The sequence below is a fragment of the Callospermophilus lateralis genome, chromosome 8 (genome assembly GCF_048772815.1).
Source record: "Callospermophilus lateralis isolate mCalLat2 chromosome 8, mCalLat2.hap1, whole genome shotgun sequence".
NCBI lineage: Eukaryota > Metazoa > Chordata > Mammalia > Rodentia > Sciuridae > Callospermophilus > Callospermophilus lateralis.
In genome coordinates this window covers 87,978,117-87,998,938 of record NC_135312.1, presented here as the reverse complement: position 1 = coordinate 87,998,938, position 20,822 = coordinate 87,978,117, and the positions used below count along the sequence as shown (strand labels likewise).

The window sequence follows — 20,822 nt, the reverse complement described above, 5'->3', positions numbered from 1 at the left end:
GAGTAGAGAGGCCACAGGTGGAAGCTCAAGTCCTCTTACACTGACTACCACCACCAATCCTGAACCCAGAGATTCAAGCTAGGAATAGACAACGCCACCAACTGGAAGAAATGAAAACACAGTTCTGAGAGACATTTTTTTTTCTTTTTTTCTTTCTTTTTCTCTTTTCTCTCTCTCTTTTCAGCCATTCACCCAGTCTCCTCTACCCATCCCCCTCGGGTCTTCGCAACCTCAACATATGTGAAACCAAAAATTGTACACGAAAAAGGTCTTTAACAACTGAATCACCAGAATAATATACTATAGAGGAATTTCATATGCCCCACCTCCCTTCCCCCTTTTTATTTCTTTTCTTTTTTCTCGTATTTTCTTTTTTCCCCACTCTCTATTTTCTCTCTCTTTCCTTGTTATTTGTTTTCCTTCCTCTTACTCCCTCTATCCCACTTGCAACCCCCTAAATTTTACTATTCAAAAGTAGGATAATCTTATAAATACAGATAGGAATTTGAATCTATACATTCTTCCATAAATTACCCATTCATTGGTTAGAGCTCTCCAAAGTTACTAAGTTAGATTAACCTCATACCCTCACTCCTTTCCCCATAAACATAACATCCTACACCTGAAATTCAGTTTTCTTCAAGCTACCAGAAGTGGTATGCCTTTCATGAAACTAATGACTATATTTGTAAACGATAATCGAAACCAACATTTGTAGACATAGAGTCTAGCTATAAATGTAGTAATAAGGAAAATGTGTGCTTAGATGATGTACTATTGATGTTGAGAACTGTTAACATTGTCTTTGTCCACAAAAGGGAGACTTTGCAACTATACAAGAGCAATATAAATATATAGGGGGAAATTCAATAACACAACAGTTTCACCAAGCAGAAAGAAACACAAGCAGTATGAAAAGACAAGGAAAGAAAGGACCACAAGCAATGCAGGTCAACTCAACTTTAGAAGAGGTAATATCTGCAGCAGATGGAATGTCAGATAAAGAATTCAGAATATACATGCTTCACATGATCTGGAGTCTCAAGGAAGACATTAGACAGCAAAATCAGACAATGAAAGATCACTTCAACAATGAATTATATAAACAAATCCAAGAAGCAAAAGATCAACTATACAGGGAGATAGAGGTTATAAAACACAAACAAACAGAAATCCTAGAAATGCAGGAAGCAATAAACCAAATTAAAAACTCAAATGAGAGTACTACCAGCAGAGTAGAACACTTAGAAGATAGAACATCAGACAATGAAGACAAAGTATTTCAACTTGAAAAGAACATAGACAGCTCAGCGAGACTGTTAAGAAACCATGAGCAGAACATCCAAGAAATATGGGATAACATAAAGAGACCAAACTTAAGAGTCATTGGGATATAGGAAGGTATAGTGGTCCAAACCAAAGGAATGAGCAATGTGTTCAACAAAATAATACGAGAAAACTTCCCAGACTTGAAGAATGAGACAGAATCCCAAATGCTAGAAGCCTACAGGACGCCGAATGTGCAAAATCATAAGAGATCCACACCTAGACACATTATAATGAAGATGCCCAACATACAGAATAAGGAGAGAATTTTAAAAGCTACAAGAGAAAGGAAGCAGATTACATTTAGGGATAAACCAATCAGGATAACAGCTGATCTTTCAACACAGACTCTGAGAGCTAGAAGATCCTGGAACAACATATATCAAATGCTGAAAGAAAATGGGTTCCAACCAAGAATTGTGTATCCAGCGAAATTAAGCTTCAGGAAATTAAAACCTTCCACGATAAACAAAAGTTAAAAGAATTTGCAGCTAGAAAACCATCTCTTCAAAGCATCCTCAGCAAAACATTACAGGAAGAGGAAATGGAAAATAACAATGGAGGTAGTACAGTAAAGGGAAAAAATAATCAAAGAGGAAAAACAAACCATGTTAAGGAACATAAATAAACAAATAATAACCCTAAATGTTAATGGCTTAAACTCACCAATTAAGAGACACAGGCTAATAGAATGGATCAAAAAAAAAAAAAAAAAAAAAAAAAAGATCCGACAATATGCAGCCTTCAGCTACAGGAGATGCATTTGATAGGAAAAGACATATATAGACTGAAGGTGAAAGGTTGGGAAAAATCATATCACTCATATGGACTTCGGAAATAAGCAGGAGTGTCCATACTCATATCAAATAAAATAGATTTCAAGCCAACGTTAATCAAAAGGGATAAAGAGGGACACTACATACTGCTCAAGGGAACCATACACCAACAAGACCTAACAATCATAAATATATATGCCCCAAACAATGGTGCAGCTATGTTCATCAAACAAACTCTACTCAAGTTCAAGAGTCTAATAGACCACCATACAATAATTATGGGAGACTTCAACACACCTCTCTTACCACTGGACAGATCTTCCAAACAAAAGTTGAATAAAGAAACTATAGAATTCAATAATACAATTAATAACCTAGACTTAATTGACATATATAGAATATACCACCCAACATCAAGCAGTTACACTTTTTTCTCAGCAGCACATGGATCCTTCTCAAAAATAGATCATATATTATGTCACAGGGCAACTCTTAGACAATATAAAGGAGTAGACATAATACCATGCATCCTATCTGATCATAATGGAATGAAACTGGAAATCAACAATAAAAGAAGGAAGGAAAAATTATGCATCACTTTGAGAATGAACAATATGTTACTGAATGATCAATGGGTTATAGAAGACATCAAAGAGGAAATTAAAAAATTCTTAGAGATAAATGAAAACACAGACACAACATATTGGAATCTATGGGACACAATGAAAGCAGTTCTAAGAGGAAAATTCATTGCCTGGAGTTCATTCCTTAAAAAAAGAAAAAAACAACAAATAAATGATCTCACACTTCATCTCAAAATCCCTGAAAAAGAAGAGCAAAACAACAGCAAAAGAAGTAGAAGGCAAGATATAATTAAAATCAGAGCTGAAATCAATGAAATCGAAACAAAAGAAACAATTGAAAAAATTGACAAAACTAAAAGTTGGTTCTTTGAAAAAATAAATAAGATCGACAGACCATTAGCCATGCTAACAAGGAGAAGAAGAGAGAGAACTCAAATTATTAGCATACAGGATGAAAAAGGCAATATCACAACAGACACTTCAGAAATACAGAAGATAATTAGAAACTATTTTGAATCCTTATACTCCAATAAAATAGAGGATAGTGAAGGCATCGATATATTTCTTAAGTCTTATGATCTGCCCAGATTGAGTCAGGAGGATATACACAACCTAAACAGACCAATATCAATTGAGGAAATAGAAGAAGCCATCAAAAGACTACCAACTAAGAAAAGCCCAGGACCGGATGGGTATACAGCAGAGTTTTACAAAACCTTTAAAGAGGAACTAATACCAATACTTTTCAAGCTATTTCAGGAATTAGAAAAAGAGGGAGAACTTCCAAATTCATTCTACAAGGCCAACATCACCCTGATTCCTAAACCAGACAAAGACACTTCAAAGAAAGAAAACTACAGACCAATATCTCTAATGAACCTAGATGCAAAAATCCTCAATAAAATTCTGGCAAATCGGATACAAAAACATATCAAAAAAATTGTGCACCATGACCAAGTAGGATTCATCCCTGGGATGCAAGACTGGTTCAATATACGGAAATCAATAAATGTTATTCACCACATCAATAGACTTAAAGATAAAAACCATATGATCATCTCGATAGATGCAGAAAAAGCATTCGACAAAGTACAGCATCCCTTTGTGTTCAAAACTCTAGAAAAACTAGGGATAATAGGAACATAGTTTAATATTGTAAAACCTATCTATGCTAAGCCTCAGGCTAGCATCATTCTGAATGGAGAAAAATTGAAGGCATTCCCTCTAAAATCTGGAACAAGACAGGGATGACCTCTCTCACCACTTCTGTTCGACATAGTTCTCAAAACACTGGCCAGAGAAATTAGACGAAAGAAATTAAAGGCATAAAAATAGGAAAAGAAGAACTTAAATTATCACTATTTTCAGATGACATGATCTTATACCTAGAAGACTCAAAAGGGTCTACAAAGAAACTACTAGAGCTAATAAATTAATTCAGCAAAGTGGCAGGATATAAAATCACACGCATAAATCAAAGGCATTCCTGTATATCAGCGACAAATCTTCTGAAATGGAAATGAGGACAACCACTCCATTCACAATATCCTCAAAAAAAATAAAATACTTGGGAATCAACCTAACCAAAGAGGTGAAAGACTTATACAATGAAAACTACAGAACCCTAAAGAGAGAAATAGAAGAAGATCTTAGAAGATGGAAAAATATACCCTGTTCATGGATAGGCAGAACTAACATCATCAAAATGGAGATATTACCAAAAGTTCTCTATAGGTTTAATGCAATGCCAATCAAAATCCCAATGGCATTTCTTGTAGAAATAGATAAAGCAATCATGAAATTTATCTAGAAAAACAAAAGACCCAGAACAGCAAAAGCAATTCTAAGCAGGAAGTGTGAATCAGGAGGTATAGCAATACCAGATTTCAAACTGTACTACAGAGCAATAGTAACAAAAACAGCATGGTACTGGTACCAAAACAGGCGGGTGGACCAATGGTACAGAATAGAGGACACAGAGACCAATCCACAAAATTACAACTATCTTATATTTGATAAAGGGGCTAAAAGCATGCAATGGATGAAGGATAGCATCTTCAACAAATGGTTCTGGGAAAACTGGAAATCCATATGCAACAAAATGAAACTGAATCCCTTTCTCTCGCCATGCACAAAAGTTAACTCAAAATGGATCAAGGAGCTTGATATCAAATCAGAGACTCTGTGTCTGATAGAAGAAAAAGTTGACTCCAATCTACATATTGTGGGGTCGGGCTCCAAATTCCTTAATAGGACACCCATAGCACAAGAGTTAATAACTAGAATCAACAAATGGGACTTACTCAAACTAAAAAGTTTTTTCTCAGCAAGAGAAACAATAAGAGAGGTAAATAGGGAGCCTACATCCTGGGAACAAATTTTTACTCCTCATACTTCAGATAGATCCCTAATATCCAGAGTGTACAAAGAACTCAAAAAAATTAAACAATAAGATATCAAATAACCCAATCAACAAATGGGCCAAGGACCTGAACAGACACTTCTCAGAGGAGGACATACAATCAATCAACAAGTACATGAAAAAATGCTTACCATCTCTAGCAGTCAGAGAAATGCAAATCAAAACCACCCTAAGATACCATCTCACTCCAGTAAGATTGGCAGCCATTATGAATTCAAACAACAACAAGTGCTGGCGAGGATGTGGGGAAAAGGGTACACTTGTACATTGCTGGTGGGACTGCAGATTGGTGCGGCCAATTTGGAAAGCAGTATGGAGGTTTCTTGGAAAGCTGGGAATGGAACCACCATTTGACCCAGCTATTCCCCTTCTTGGTCTATTCCCTAAAGACCTAAAAAGAGCATATTACAGGGACACTGCTACATCGATGTTCATAGCAGCACAATTCACAATAGCAAGACTGTGGAACCAACCTAGATGCCCTTTAATAGATGAATGGATAAAAAATTGTGGCATTTATACACAATGGATTATTACTCTGCATTAAAAAATGACAAAATCATGGAATTTGCAGGGAAATGGATGGCATTAGAGCAGATTATGCTAAGTGAAGCTAGCCAATCCCTAAAAAACAAATGCCAAATGTCTTCTTTGATATAAGGAGAGCAACTAAGAACAGAGCAGGGAGGAAGAGCATGATAAGAAGATTAACATTAAACAGGGACGGGAGGGGGGAGGGAAAGGGAGAGAGAAGGGAAATTGCATGGAAATGGAAGGAGACCCTCATTGTTATACAAAATTACATACAAGAGGAAGTGAGGGGAAAGGGAAAAAAACAAGGGGGAGAAATGAATTACAGTAGATGGGGTAGAAAGAGAAGATGGGAGGGGAAGGGAGGGGGGGATAGTAGAGGATAGGAAAGGCAGCAGAATACAACAGACACTAGTATGGCAATATGTAAAACAGTGGATGTGTAACCGATGTGATTTTGCAATCTGTATACGGGGTAAAAATGGGAGTTCATAACCCACTTGAATCAAATGTGTGAAATATGATATGTCAAGAACTATGTAATGTTTTGAACAACCAACAATAAAAATGTAAAAAATAAATAAATAAATAAAAAGAAAAAAAATAACTGTGTGTATGACTGGGTTTAGGGAAAGATTCAGTAACTGTTAAATGAGTCTCAGTAAATAAGTACAGGGAGCCTATTAGAATCATAAACAATGTACCTTTGAGGTACAACTAAAGCATAAGCTTATTATCTTTCAAGATATACTTTATATTCAGAATCAACATAGACTCTTTTTCTTAGAATCTACTACAGGAATACTTTTTTTCATTCCTAGAGAATTATGCCCATTTGTCTAGAGTCTGCCTAATAAACTGCCATCTGAAAGACATGAGACTGAATGATGATTTATTTCATTAACTTACTACTGCATGTAAGAAAACATGTACTATAAGGTTCCTTGTCTGTTCAGTTTCATTTTGATCACTTAAATGATAAGAATTCTACTGAGAATTTTTATTGTATAGAGATAAACTGAAGTTTAAAATGTATAAGAAATAATTATAATGTACTAATAAAAATATGGGAAAAAAATGTACAGGAAAGTTTTTTAGTTTATAATCCATGAATTTCACAGTATATATCTCAATCTAAAGTATTTATATTTACTTTAGAATATGCATTACCTTGGCCAAAAGATAAGTATACAACTTAAGTTTTTAGCTTTATAGGAATTCCATGTATGTACAGAGAAACGGGTAGATAATAAGAAATTCCCTATTTGAGAACCACTGACTGTTGCATCATTCAATAAAATGTTATTTGCCATCAAGTTAAGTAAACAATGGAGTAAATGCTTCCTTCCCACCAACACATTAGTCTCCATTAGATACTAAAAAGTTTAGATTAGCATGCATATATCTATGACCCAGTTATGTTATTAATTTCTGTTCATTCTTTTTTCATTTATACCCTCAATGGCTTTCTCCCACCTCTGGGCTATTTTGTAGCAAATTCTAGACATTAGTTTATTTTACTCTTAATATTAGAGCATTTATCTCTTAAGGATAATGATTACTTAAAAACAAAATATTTCCCATGAAACAATACCTGAGCAACTGGACATGTACATGCAAAAAAAAAAAAAAAAAAAAAGAATCTAGACATATACTTACACCCTTCACAAAAGATACTCAAAATCAACCACAGCCAAAACTATAAAACTTCAAAAAGATAACTTAGCTGGAAGTTGAAATGAATTGGGTTTGGTGATGATTTACCAATCACCAAAGGCATGATACAAGAAAGAAAGAATTATCAGCTGGAATTCATTAAAATTAAAAACTTTTACTCTGCAAAGACATTGTCAAGAGAATGAGAAAACAAGCCACAATGGGGAAAATATTTGTAAAAGACATATGCAAGAACCGATAAAGGATTGTCACCCAAAATATGCAAAGAACTCTTAAAATTGAGCAATAAAAAAATAAACAACCCAACTGAAAAATGAGCCAAAAACCTGATCAGATACCTAGCCAAAGAAGATATAAAGATGGTAAAATAAGCATATAAAAGATACTCGATATTATATGTCATCAGGGGAATGCAAATAGAAATGACACTATACACCTATTAGAGCAGCCAGATTCCAGAACACATCATCAAGTGCTGGTAAGACTATGAAGCTACAAAATCTCCAATTCATTCTGGTAGGAAGGCAAAATGGTTACATCTTACTTTGGAAGATAGTTCAGCAGTATCTTGCAAAACTAAATATATTCCTACAATCCAAAAAAATGCTTTTCTTGTTACTTACTCAAAGGAGTTGAAAACATCCAGACAAATGGATGTTTATAGCAACTTCCCTGGTAATGGACAAAATTTGGAGTTAACCAAGATGTTTTTCAGTAAGTAAATATATAAATAAATTCTAGTACATCCATACAATGGAACATTTTTCAGCACTAAAAGTAGATGAGCTACCACATCATGAAAAGAAACGAATCTTAAATTTATATTGCTCCATGAAAGAAGCCAGTATGAAAAGGCCACACATTGTATGATTCCAACTATATGGTAGTCTAGAGAAGGCAAAACTATGGTGACAGTATAAAGATCAAATGATTGCCAGAGATTAGGGTGAGGTTGGGGTGAATAGGTAGAGTGCAGAGAATTTTTAAGTCAGTGAAAATACTCTGCATGATATTACAATGATGGAATTAAGGCATTACCAATTTGTCAAGCCCTCATGCAGAGTGAGCCCTAATGTAGCCTGTGGACTTTGAGTGATAATGATGTGTCAATGCAGTCTAGGATGATCCAGGATGTTGATAATAGGGGAGGCTATGTATATCTGGAGGCAGAGGGCATATGAGAAACTATCTTTTTTGAGTTTTGCTGTCGGCTTAAAACTGCTGTTAAAAAATTAAAATCCTGGGGCTGGGGTTGGGACTCAGTGGCAGAGCGCTTGCCTCACACATGTGAGTCACTGGGTTCGATCCTCGGCACCATATAAAAACAAACAAAATAAAGATATTGTGTCCATCTCTAATTAGAATATTTGTTTTAAAAAAATTAAAATCCTTAGCTGGGGTTGTAATTCAGTGATAGAGCTTTTGCCTAGAATTCACCAAGGGTTTTTCCCCCAAGAGTTCCCAAGTTGGAAGCTTGGTCTCTGGTAAGGTGATGTGAAGATGTGGCAGGACTTTTAAGAGGTGGGGCCTACTCAGAGATGACAAAACTGTCATCTCCTACCTTCTGGCTTCCTGGCTTATGATGTGATATCTATCTATCTCTATCTTTATCTCTCTCTCTCAATGGCTTCTACTGTTATGCTATCAGCTTAGGTTCAATCCCAGCACCACAAAAAATAAAATAAAATAAAAATATTTTAAACAGAAAAGAAATAACCACAATACCATTTTCATACCTTAACAACAGCCAATGTTGAAATTTTCCTAGTATCTGATAATTTTTAACAATTTATTTATTTTAATCAGTATTAAAAGAAGATACAAAAATTGAGATAGTTAATGTGAATCTTAAGACATAAAATCTTGTGTGTATGTGTGTATGGTGTGTGTGTGTGTGTGTGTGTGTGTGTGTGTGTGTGTAAAATATTTTGTTTTATTCTTTCATCTGTTGAAGGGCACCTAGGTTGGTTCCACAGCTTGGCTATTGTGAATTGAGCTGCTACAAACATTGATATGGCTGCATCACTATAGTATGCTGATTTTAAGTCCTTCGGGTATAATCTGAGGAATGGGATAAGTGGGTCAAATGATGGTTCCATTCAAAGTTTTCTAAAAAATCTTCATACTGCTTTCCAGAATGGTTGCACCAATTTTCAGTCACACCAGCAATGTATGAAACCTTTTTCCCCACATTCTTGCTAGCATATATTGTTACTTATATTCTTAATAATTGCCATTCTGCCTGGAGTTAAATGGAATCTCAGTGTAGTTTTAATTTTCATTTCTGTAATTGCTAGAGAAGTTGAACATTTTTTCATATATTTTTTGACCATTTGTATTTCTTCTTCTGTGAAGTGCTGTTCAGTTCCTTAGTCCTTTTATATTGATTGGGTTATTTAGGGGTGGTGTTTTTTTTTTTTTTTTTTTTGGTATTAAGTTTTTTGAGTTCTTTGTATACCTGGAGATTAATTTATCTATCTGAGGTACATGTGGCAAAGATTTTCTCCCATTTCATAGGCTCTCTGTTCATGATCTTGATTGTTTCCTTTGCTGTGAAGAAGCATTTTCGTTTGATGTCATGGAATATTACTCAGCCATAAAGAATGAAATTATGGCATTTGCCAGTAAATGGATAGAACAGGAAAATCTTATGCTAAATGAAATAAGTCAGTGCCAAAAAACAAAAACAAAACAAAAAAAAAAAAACATACTTCCATATGTCAGAAGTCTAGATCTTCTTAACTAATTTCTCCACTTGTGGTCTCAGCGGCCAAAATCAAGATGTTGACTGGGCTCTTATGTGGAGCTTGTAAGGGAGAATCTATATTGAGGTTTATTCAGGTTGTTGATAGAATTTGGTTTTGTGTAGTTATAGAGCTAAGGTCTGTGTTTTCTTGCTGGCTGTCAGCCAGGAGTCTTCTCAGCTGCAAGAGGCCACCCACATTCTCTGCCCTCCTTCACCATGAAAGCCTGAAATAGTGGGTGAAGTCTTTCTCATGCTTTAAATCTTTCTGACCTTCTCTTCTATATAATTTCTTCTGGGCTCCCACCTGAGAAAATTATCTGCTTTTAAGGCATTGTGTAGTTAGATTAAGACCAACCAGGATAATCTTGTTATTCTAAAGACCATAACCTTAATCACATCTGCAAAAATCCTTTAACCTTGTTTGTATTTTCAGGGATTAGGATGCAGCCTCTTTGTGGAATGATGCTCCCTACCACATTATTATCCACCTTTTTTTGTTTTTATTTTATTGTCTTTGCATCTTATTTGCTTACAAAACCATGATATTTTTCCTTTAAAGTTTTCCACATGAAGATTTTGCTGATTTCATCCCTCTGACATTGTTGTATTAATATATTACCCTGTTCTGTATATTGTCTGAAAATTGGTGATTAGATCTATATTGTAGAGGTGTAAGCAGATTCTGGTTCCATTTGGGGGTAAGATTACATCATAGGTGCTAATAGTATGTTCTATCAGCAGTTTGGTTGTCACTTTGGAATGTTAGAAATATTAATGATCATTGTCCCTGCTTCCCTTATATCAATAAGGATTGCAAAATGGTGATATTATAATTTTATCATTCCATCTTCATTTGCTTTCCATCAGCTATTTGATTACCCTAAGGTACAGTGCACATAGCAAAGGCCAATTCAATGTTTCTGTATATTTTCCAGTTTTCAAAGTGAGCTGGCTACCAAAAAGTGACCATAGAATTTTTTGTAATATCATGATTGGCTCATCAATTTGATAATGAAAAACTTAATCCATTTACAGTTATTGTTCTCATTGATGTTCCGATATTCCCATCTTTGTTCAGTGTGAAGCTCACCAGGTTACTCTTTGGGTTTTGGGTTTTGAGTTCTTTGGACAAGGCTTCAATAACAGTTGATAACTTCCTTGCTTTCTTGTGTATTTTATACTTCATATCTCAGCTATTTCTCCTCTGAGCTGAACTTAGGGTCTTTAAGGATAAAATAGTATTTAGAATATCCTGTTCTAGATACTGAGGGTGGTCATTGCTGCTGGTTTGTTCTTTGTTCAAGACTTTTTAGTATTCTGAGTCAGGCCATACTTCACCTCCCCTACACACAATAAAATCATCATGAATTTATATTGATATCTCCAGTTGAAATTCAGAAGTATGGAGTTTTAACTTATCCTCTTTTTTTTAAGTCTTATTCCTCTTTCTTCTTTCTTCCATGCTTAAAAATTAACATCTGTTTCCTAGTGGCACTACATTTTTTATTTGCTTTATTTTACAGTATGCACACTAGCATGCTAGAAGCACACAACACAACCATCAATGGTAATTTTTACGAATAGTTTAATATTATCTCCTGCAGTTTATTACTCCATGGTCTTGTCTAGAGGTAAAATTCTTTTTTAGAACTGCAAAGTGTTCCATTTTGTTTATTGAATTAGTCTCCTGTCAATGGGAAATTGGTTTGCTTTCATTTTCTTATTATTTCAAATATTGGTCAATAAATAGATATTTATATATTTTTGCCAGTGTATCTCTTTAATAGATTTTTAGACATTATGTTTGTAATCTATCTAGATCTTGCTAAATTTCCCCTTCATAAGATTGTGACATTTTCATATTTCCTGTTTCCCTGCAGCCTATATAAAATTATACACACACACACACACACACACACATGCATATATAATTTTTTGTATTTTAAAACTCTAATCCATTTGAAATTTATTTTTTCTTATGTGATACATGGAACTATCTAATTTTTGGTTTTCACATGTTATCAGGTTAATGTAATTTTACTTTCTGAAGAATCCATCTTTTCTTCCCTGGTTTAAAATACTACCTTTCTTATAAGTGCTAAATTTCCATATTCAAATAATTCCACTGCTCTATATCTCCCTTCATTTTTTCCTATTATTTCTGACCTGCATTTGGTTATAGTGGAAATTAAGATTATGTAATGCAGTAAAACCTTTTAGACCTAAAATCCATTGTGTAAATAGTTAACTTCTTTTTTTTTAATTTGTTTTAATTAGTTACACATGACAGTACAATGATCTTGACATATCATACATTTGAATCATATGGGATACAATTTCTCATTTTTCTGTGATTAACTTCTTTAGTTTAAATGAGGAAAAGAAATTCACTCTTTTACATGTAGCTAAAAGAATGTAAACCTAACTAGATACTTGTTGAGAGCCACAGCTGAAGGGGCCCCAGCAAACTTTCAGACTGCCAGCTGATGATTGGCTCACAGCGGCCCCAGCAACATCTAGCTGATTGGCTCCTCTGCGGTGATGCTCATTGGGCTGTTTCCCTGCCCTTTTAGGCCACGGAGCTGCTCATTGGGGGACTTTTTTGGCTCCACCCACGCGACCCAGCCAATCGGCCTCAAGAGCAGGAGGATTGTGGGAGGTGGAGAGGCTGGTGGTTGAGGGAGTGGCTTGTGGGAAGCCGGTGGTGGCATTTGGGCTCTGAGGGTTTTTTCCTGAGGAGCTGTTTTGTTTGGCGTGTGTGGTTCTAAAAATAAAGTTAGTTTCTTTTGACAAGTGGCTCCTGAGTTATGCCCAGCCAGACTGTGGCAGATACTTAAAAATAAATTGTCTAAACTTTTCTTTCTTGAGAGCCTCAACAGGGTTTTGTAGAGAAGCACTTTGGTGTAATTAATGAATGGGGTTATGCTCCATAGTCAGAGTCCTGCCCTTCAGGAGCTGCTTTGTTGTGAGCAAGTTCTTCCTTTCTCCAAGTCATTGTTTCCTCCCTTTTAAAAGGGAGATAATACATTCTTTCAGGGTTGTCCTGATCATAGAAATGTCAGCATGCCCACATAGTGCCTGTGCACAAAGGGCACTCAGTGAGCCTCAGTTCTGTTCTTACTCCAAGGGAATATCCACCCATAACTTTACCTTTAGATTTTTTCCAGCTACTCATGAAAGGAAAGATTTTTACACTGAAAAGCTGACTAAATAAAAGGAGCAGATGAGAAATCAAGGTTCTTTATTCTCCTATTGCTTGATAGTTGGTACTGCCCTCAGGGGATGGCTGCCTGCCTAGGCCATTTTCACCATGAAACAGGAAAGGTGAGTTCATAGTTACCATAGAAATTGAGATGTTGACTTCTGTGTAGCCTATCTAAGTCTAGAAGAAGGGAAGAATTCAGAGGGATACAGGGCTTTTCTCCTCCCAGAATAGTATTGGTTTTAGCTTTTCAGTTCAAAAGGGAATCTAGCTAAAATAATCTACATCCAGACATTTCCAGGAAACTCTCCTCTTCACAATGATTGCGCTCCTCTACCCAGAAGTTTATGTGATCTGTCCCTAGGAGGGGAAAGTATAATACAATATGTCTCTGCCTAGAATGAAATGGAGAGCTGAACATTTTTCTGGCAAAGGGTAATAATTTATTTTTCAGGATCCTCATATCTGATTTTCCTTCATAGAATTGTATTTTGCCTCATTTAGTCTAATAATTTTCAAAATTATTTATTTTAGGTTGTAATAAATTGTGTGTAAGGATATGTGTTTTGAAAACTTTTTAAAATTGAAATTGTTTTCAGAGTTAACTTCACTCCTTCCTATTTTTTTATACTTTGTTTAAAAAAAATGTTTTGGTAGTTGTAGATGAACAGCATCCCTTTATTTTTGTTTATTTTTATGTGATGCTAAGGATCAAACCCTGTACCTAAAATATAGCTAGGCAAGAGCTCTGGCATTGAGCTACAGCCCCAGCCCCTCCCTCCTTCCTTTTAAAGTAAACCCTTTGAAAGTATTTTATGCAACTTTTCATTCAATGTTAGGGTTTTTATTCTATGAAAACACCCAGAAAGGTGCTACATAAATATGATTCAACCAATTTTTATACAATACTAATCAGATTATATTCATATAGAATTTTAAAAAGTGTTTTAAAATACATTTTATTTAATCTTTGCATTAAGAGTATGCTATGTCAGTATTATTTAGCATAGATTATAGCTGAATAGACAAAGACTTGAAAAGTTTTGTCCAGCACAGGGTCTCATAGCCAACCAATGCTCTAGACTAGAAATTTTCATTGCATATTATTAGTGTTCTTGTCACAATACTACCACTGAAATAAATTCATAATCAGCCAGAGTGCTAGTTTAGTAACCCATATATATGCAGTTTTCCACTTTTAAGATTGCTTCACATATCCTTTTGAATGAATCCTATACTTCTTTTGCAGTGCTCCTTTTATAATCTTTCAACCTTGCTTAATTTTCTTAGTTAATATATGAATAGGTAAGTAATCCTTTGAAATGTTCAAATGAGAACTATTTAAACTATTATAGAATAATACTCTGGTTAATTGAAATCTCTTGAGGATAAATCACACAGACACATGCACACACAAATTTTAAGGCACAAAAGTTGCACTGTTCATTAAGAAAGAACTTAATGCTAAGGTCGGGTTTTATTTTCCAGGTGGCGTTGCATGCTTGTGGAGTGGCAACAGACATGGTGATTGAACACTGCATCAAAACACGGGCTTCCTTTGTCACGTGCCCTTGCTGTTATGGTTTCATTCAAAATACCTCAAAGTTTAATTTTCCAAAAAGGTGAAATTTAATATTCTACCTTAGACATCAGTGTGCATGCCAGACTTGTTTGATAGGAAGTTGCAGTGAGATTTTACATACAGTTTATTGACTTTCCACATGGCAAGTATTGTTTATAAATTGTACAAGGAAGAAAGGATTGTCTTTGTGTCTGTCTCTGATTTTACCCATGGATCCTTCTTGCTGAAATTTAGAAGTAAGTCTATCTAGGTGTCAGCTAACTAGAAGTCTGTCAGTATCAGAATTTCTTTGTGTTCTTCTAAATGATGAAATTAAACATACCACTTGTAAGATGCAGTGAGGTACAGTGGTTAATTGTTTAGCACCTGGACACCAGGGTGTCGATACTGTCTCCTTGTCATTGTATAAGTTATTTCATCTCAGGCAAATTACTCTCTGCCTGTATGAATGTTTTTCATACATGTTTCTCATGTATGAAATAAAGGTTATACCGGTAACTATCTCAAAGTTCTTGTGAGAATATGATATATGTAGTAATGTAGGACTTTAGAAGTAGCAGAGAGTAAGCACTCAATAAATGTGAAGTGTTCCTTATAACAGTAGTAGCAGTAATATTTTTAAATAGTAGTGTTGATGATTAAATTTGATATACAATTTTTTTTAATCCTTCTAATCTCACATAGGAGGAGACATTTTCATTCTTGCAGCTTTAACCCACCATAGGAGAATCACCTTCTTCATGTTTATGACATTTTCACCCTTTAACATAGAATCCACAATAAAGACTATTGCCTGTGTCTTACTATAGTCTTTCTGCCTCCTAAACTGGCTTGATGCTTCAATACATGGCCTGCATGACATGGCATAACCCTTCTTCCTGGGAAATTGTGAGAAACAAAGGAATTTTTCAATGTTTATTACCTCCTGTATATTTGCTCACTACCCTTGAATAATAATACATTTCACACAGTAAAACACTGAATCTATTTGCTCCTATGAGGAGAAGAGGGGAAAAAAATGGTCGTACTTCTCTAATAATGTTTCTTCCTATGAAAGAAACTCTTTAAAAATTAATAATATGCTGATAATATGCTTTTATTCTTTTACACAATATTTCAAACTGGTAGTTTTTACTTCAGATAGCATTTTATACTCTTCAGCTACAATATATATTTTTATTTGTAATTTAGTTTATTCAGTGTTCTTAATATTAGAACAGTGATTAATTCCATTTTCTTTTCTATTTCAGTGAACAATTCAAGAAAACTCTATCATACAAGGTAATCTTAATGATCTAGATATAGATAATATACGTTTTAATCCTCTCTTTATAGTTTTCCATTGCCGCAGTCTGGCTGCAGCAAAATAACCGTGTTTACAGACTCTAACATTCCATCTCAAATTTCTGAGGAAGTATATCATCTTTAGTTATATGCAAATTACTCATGAGCATCTAATATGTATTGTATCTGGATTAACAAACCCAGATGAACTCTTTTAGTAGTTGGAGATTTGTGAAGGATCTGATATTTTTAACTTACTTTCAAGTTATTCTGCTGTAACATATTGGTTAATATGGTGGATGCTGGTAGAAGATATGAGAATCAACTTGGGGAGCTGAGGCATGAAGATCAAATGTTCAAAGCCAGCCTCAGCAACTTAGCAAGCCCCTAAGCAACTTAGTGAGACCCTGTCTCTACAAATAGAAAGAAGAATAATTTTAATAAAATATAGTAAAACCCAACAGGACAATAGAATTGCATCCCATCTGAAGTTGCAATTACCTCAATATTACCTTTATATACAGTGAATCTTAGATTACAAACACCATGGGAATAAAGGATGTGCTTTTTCTTGGCTTTTCCTCAAATCATAGAATTCTCAATTATTCTTCTGTCCCTTTGTTGATGGCAGTTAGTTTGTGGAATCTTAATTAATGTTATTCATTTTACTTACTTTATTAGTTTCCTACCCTTTGCCATTAAATTCATAGTAAGTATTAAAATGTTTTTTAAATACATAAAAGTTGAGACAGAGATATCCCTGTAGAAAGGAAAAAAAAAAAAAAAACTTGCAACATTGCCAGTCATTTCACTTTTCTTATTTAAAACCAGAGTCTTCAAATTTAATGTACAAAATACTAAGAAGAGGGGCTGGGATTGTGGCTCAGCTGTAGAGTGCTTGCCTAGCATGTGTAAGGCCCTGAATTCAATCCTTAGCGGAAGGAAGGAAGGAAGGAAGGAAGGAAGGAAGGAAGGAAGGAAGGAAGGAAGGAAGGAAGGAAGGAAGGATGGAAGGGAGGGAGGGAGGGAGGGAGGGAGGGAGGGAGGGAGGGAGGGAGGGAGGAAGGAAGGAAAGAAGGAAAGAAGGAAGGGAGGGAGGGAGGGAGGGAATGAACTTCTTAGCATTTCTTTAAAAAAAAAAAGAAGATAAATGTTGAATTTGAGTTAAACCTGTTTGTTGAGCTGGAAGATCATTAGCATTCTTGGAAACTCAAGCTGTTCTGAATGAACAGCTCATAGGAGCATTATATTTATTTTGAGTTTGCCTAGTCACTCACCTTTGGCTACATACAGATTTAAAAGTACTGTGCAAATTCATTCACTCTGTCCCTTTAGGGGCTGCCTTCTATTAATTCAGTCTTTCCTGAAATTGTTAAGCAGAAAGTAATAACACCAGGTGCCCCATTATGTCAGGTCTTTCTAATGGTTTGTCTTTTGAGAGAGAGATCCACTCTGCAGCCTTGTGAAGTGAGAGTAGAGGGAGCCAGGCTCCTGTCCTCTAAAGTGACTGGGTGAAAGTAAGAGTCAAGAAAAGCCAGGGAGTAGCTAGCATGCTGCTGGCACTCCTAGAGAGCTAATGAAGCTGCAATTTGAGATCTGCATGACTTCCTTTTCCTCTGGTAGTATGAAAAGCCACAGAGCACGCCTTCTTGGAATCACAAATCAAAAAATTCAAATAAAATTTATAAAGGAAAAGTATAAGTGAATTGTTGGTCTTTTAATTTAATACATTGTAATTACAAAATGTAACTATTTCATATTTTGATTAAAAGCAACTTGACAAAATTATCTTGAAGATTTTCTGTATATCTCTTCTTAAGAACTACATCTGGGGGCTGGGATTATGGCTCAGTGGTAGAGCCTGGCCTAGGTGAGGCACTGAGTTTGATCCTCAGCACCACATAAAAATAAATAAAAATAAAACAAAGGTATTGTGTACATCAACTAAAAATTTTTTTTTAAAAAAGAACTACAGCTGAAGAGCAGTATACATGAAAAGAAGAAGTTATCAAGTAACATATTCACAGAGTTGACTTTTTTTGAAAGTCCATTTTGTGCAGTACTTTATTTAATTAAACAATTTTGAACTCCAGAAAAAATTAGGTAGTTTTTGTTTGTTTGTTTTTATAACTTTGAAGCAGAAGATTAAAATAAACTCATATTCTGTTGGTTTTTCTTTTAGGAACACATGATTCTTTGCCGATTTGCAGATCAGACAGCTGTCCAGCTTCCACCCCAAAGAAGGCTCATAGGTATGTATTTTAATACAACAGCTGTTGAGTAGATTATTCACAGTATGCCTGGGAATTAATGGATAGATTCCATATGGGAAAAACTAGTCCATTTATCAATAAGAAACTAAAGTTTGTTCTTCTCAAGAAACTTAATCCATATCAAAAGGGTTTTGTAACAAATAGCATTTTATCCCGTTTGGGTTAACAATACCTTTAAGTAAATTTTCAGTGTTTTTACACTGAATTAAATCACTAACAATTATGAACCAACTACAAAATCTATCAAAAGCCACAAAAGAAAATAACAAAAAATGGAAAAGTTAATCATTATGCCAAAATTGATGAATTTTTAAAAATTATGGCCAGGTGCAGTGGTGCATGCGTGTAATCCCAGCTGCTTGGGAGGCGGAGGCAGGAGGATCACAAGTTCAAAGCCAGCCTCAGCAATTTAGCAAGACTCTGTCTCCAGTAAAATGCAAAATAAGGTTAAGGATGTGGCTCAGTGGTTGAGTGCCCCTGAGTTCAATCCCTGGTACCACCCCCCCACAAAAAAAAAGTTATGAACAAGAATGATAATGTTTTCTTTAAAAAAAAAAAAAAAGTATGTTTGTATATTATTTATAATAGAACATTTAACTCAACATTTGCAACATTAAATTGTTACCTAAATTGAAAGACCACAGATGTGTTTCAAGTTTATTAAGTAATTGTTTTATCAAAAGATTTTGCTTTAGAAAAAATCACATTTAGAAAAATAATAGCAACTGTTACTATAAATTTAAACACTGAGTTAAATGCCCTCACTTATTATCTCCATAAATTCTTATGAGATAGGTACTATTATTTAATTTTAATGAGTGGATGGAAACAAAAGTTTACCTGAGATCTTCACCTAACAGATGATAGAGCCACACTATGAACGCAAATTAGATGATTCCAGACACAAAATTCTTATTTACTTTTGTGATACTGCTTCTCAGCATATTGGAATTACGTTATTGCAAGTTCAGGTTCTGAAATTAGGGCTTTACATAAATGGGTCAAATTCAAACTAATCTTAAAAATTATTCAGAGAAGCACCACATTGGGCACGGTCATACTTTCCAAAATTCTAGTACAGAGCCTGTCTTTCTTCCATGTTATACTGGTAAAAACTAATTGTTATTTCTTTGGTCGAGCACCAAAGTAGTTAGCTTGAATGAAGTAGTAAGCTTGCATGCAGGTACCATGTTGTATAAGAAATAACTACCATTAAACACTAAAATCAGAGTTAGCAGGGCAAAATGCTCACACTTGGAGAAGCATGAGAGACCTGATATTGAGGAAACTGTGAAATTCCTTCTCTCTCTTACACTCTTAGACATAACATGAAAGGAACTTGCTCTTTTTTCTCCATTCCTCTTCCTTTTCTCATCAACAGTTTGAGTTAGTGAAATATACATTTGATGTAACACCTCTAGACCTATGTCTTTGTCTGTTTTATGCTGCTATGACAGACTATCACAGACTAATTTATAATTAACAGAAATTTATTTGGCTTACAATTCTGGGGATCAGAAAGTTGCAGTGGAGGGGCTGGCATCTGGTAAGGTCCATTTTGCTATGTTATAACATGGTGGCCATCTCGCTGAGAGGGAAAAGTGGGGCTGAATGCTCACATGAGAAGGAACCCATAGTTGTGATAACAACCCCACTCTTACAATAATAACAGCATTGATCCAGTTATTTTGTGCCTATGGCCTCATCACCACCTATTGTGTCCCACTTCCCAACACAATTTATGTGGGGGGGGGGGGGGGTGTTCAAATCATAGCAATTCAATCAATACATAATGGTAGATGGATATATTTATGGTGGATATGCATTTTAAGGGGAGTAACTGTGAGGGAAGTGTCTATCGTTGAAGAGGAAGAGCATTTGATATGATGTGGACAGGAAGGGGAAAAGGAATGGGTTTCTATAAAGCTATAGAGTCCATCAGATGTCTGAATCTGTGCACAGACCATTTCTGTGTTCTCTGAATATTTTTAGGGTGTTTACCAAGTCCCAAAATGTAGATGTTGATGACTGAGTTTCAGTTGTAATGGCACTTACACGTGAAAAAGTGAGATTCTTCAGCATAATGAAAAAGAAAAAATTAACTGAACTGGGATCAAAGCCAAGGGTAAATGAGCTGCAATGTAAACCAAGGGTGGGTACTGAAGGAATGTAGAGCATCCCATTATGACAGAGAATGTTTCATTTTAAACTGAAAAGTTGATGAGGTGAACATTTACAGATATCTTAAAGGAAAGATAGTAAAGAAAAAAAGAAAGTTAGCCATAATAGCTCTTTAATGAAGAAAGGGTGATTTGCCTAAATAAAATTGTGGATATCTCTTCATATCATCATTTCTAACACAGTTCATTCTTTATGGCATGGGTCCTTCTAAGGAAGTGTGTGAATCAACATTCTAAGT

At 35.1% G+C, this 20,822-nt stretch overlaps 1 protein-coding gene across 1 annotated transcript in view; it reads left to right on the top strand.

Moving 5' to 3' along the window:
* Positions 1-20,822, top strand: part of Gstcd (glutathione S-transferase C-terminal domain containing) — a 161,550-nt gene that overhangs the window by 138,122 nt on the left and 2,606 nt on the right. Inside the window, exons 9-11 of the mRNA XM_076864595.2 lie at positions 14,753-14,886; positions 16,097-16,127; positions 18,313-18,382. Of these exons, the coding sequence (XP_076720710.2) occupies positions 14,753-14,886; positions 16,097-16,127; positions 18,313-18,382 (235 nt within the window). The remainder of the gene's footprint in view (positions 1-14,752; positions 14,887-16,096; positions 16,128-18,312; positions 18,383-20,822) is intronic.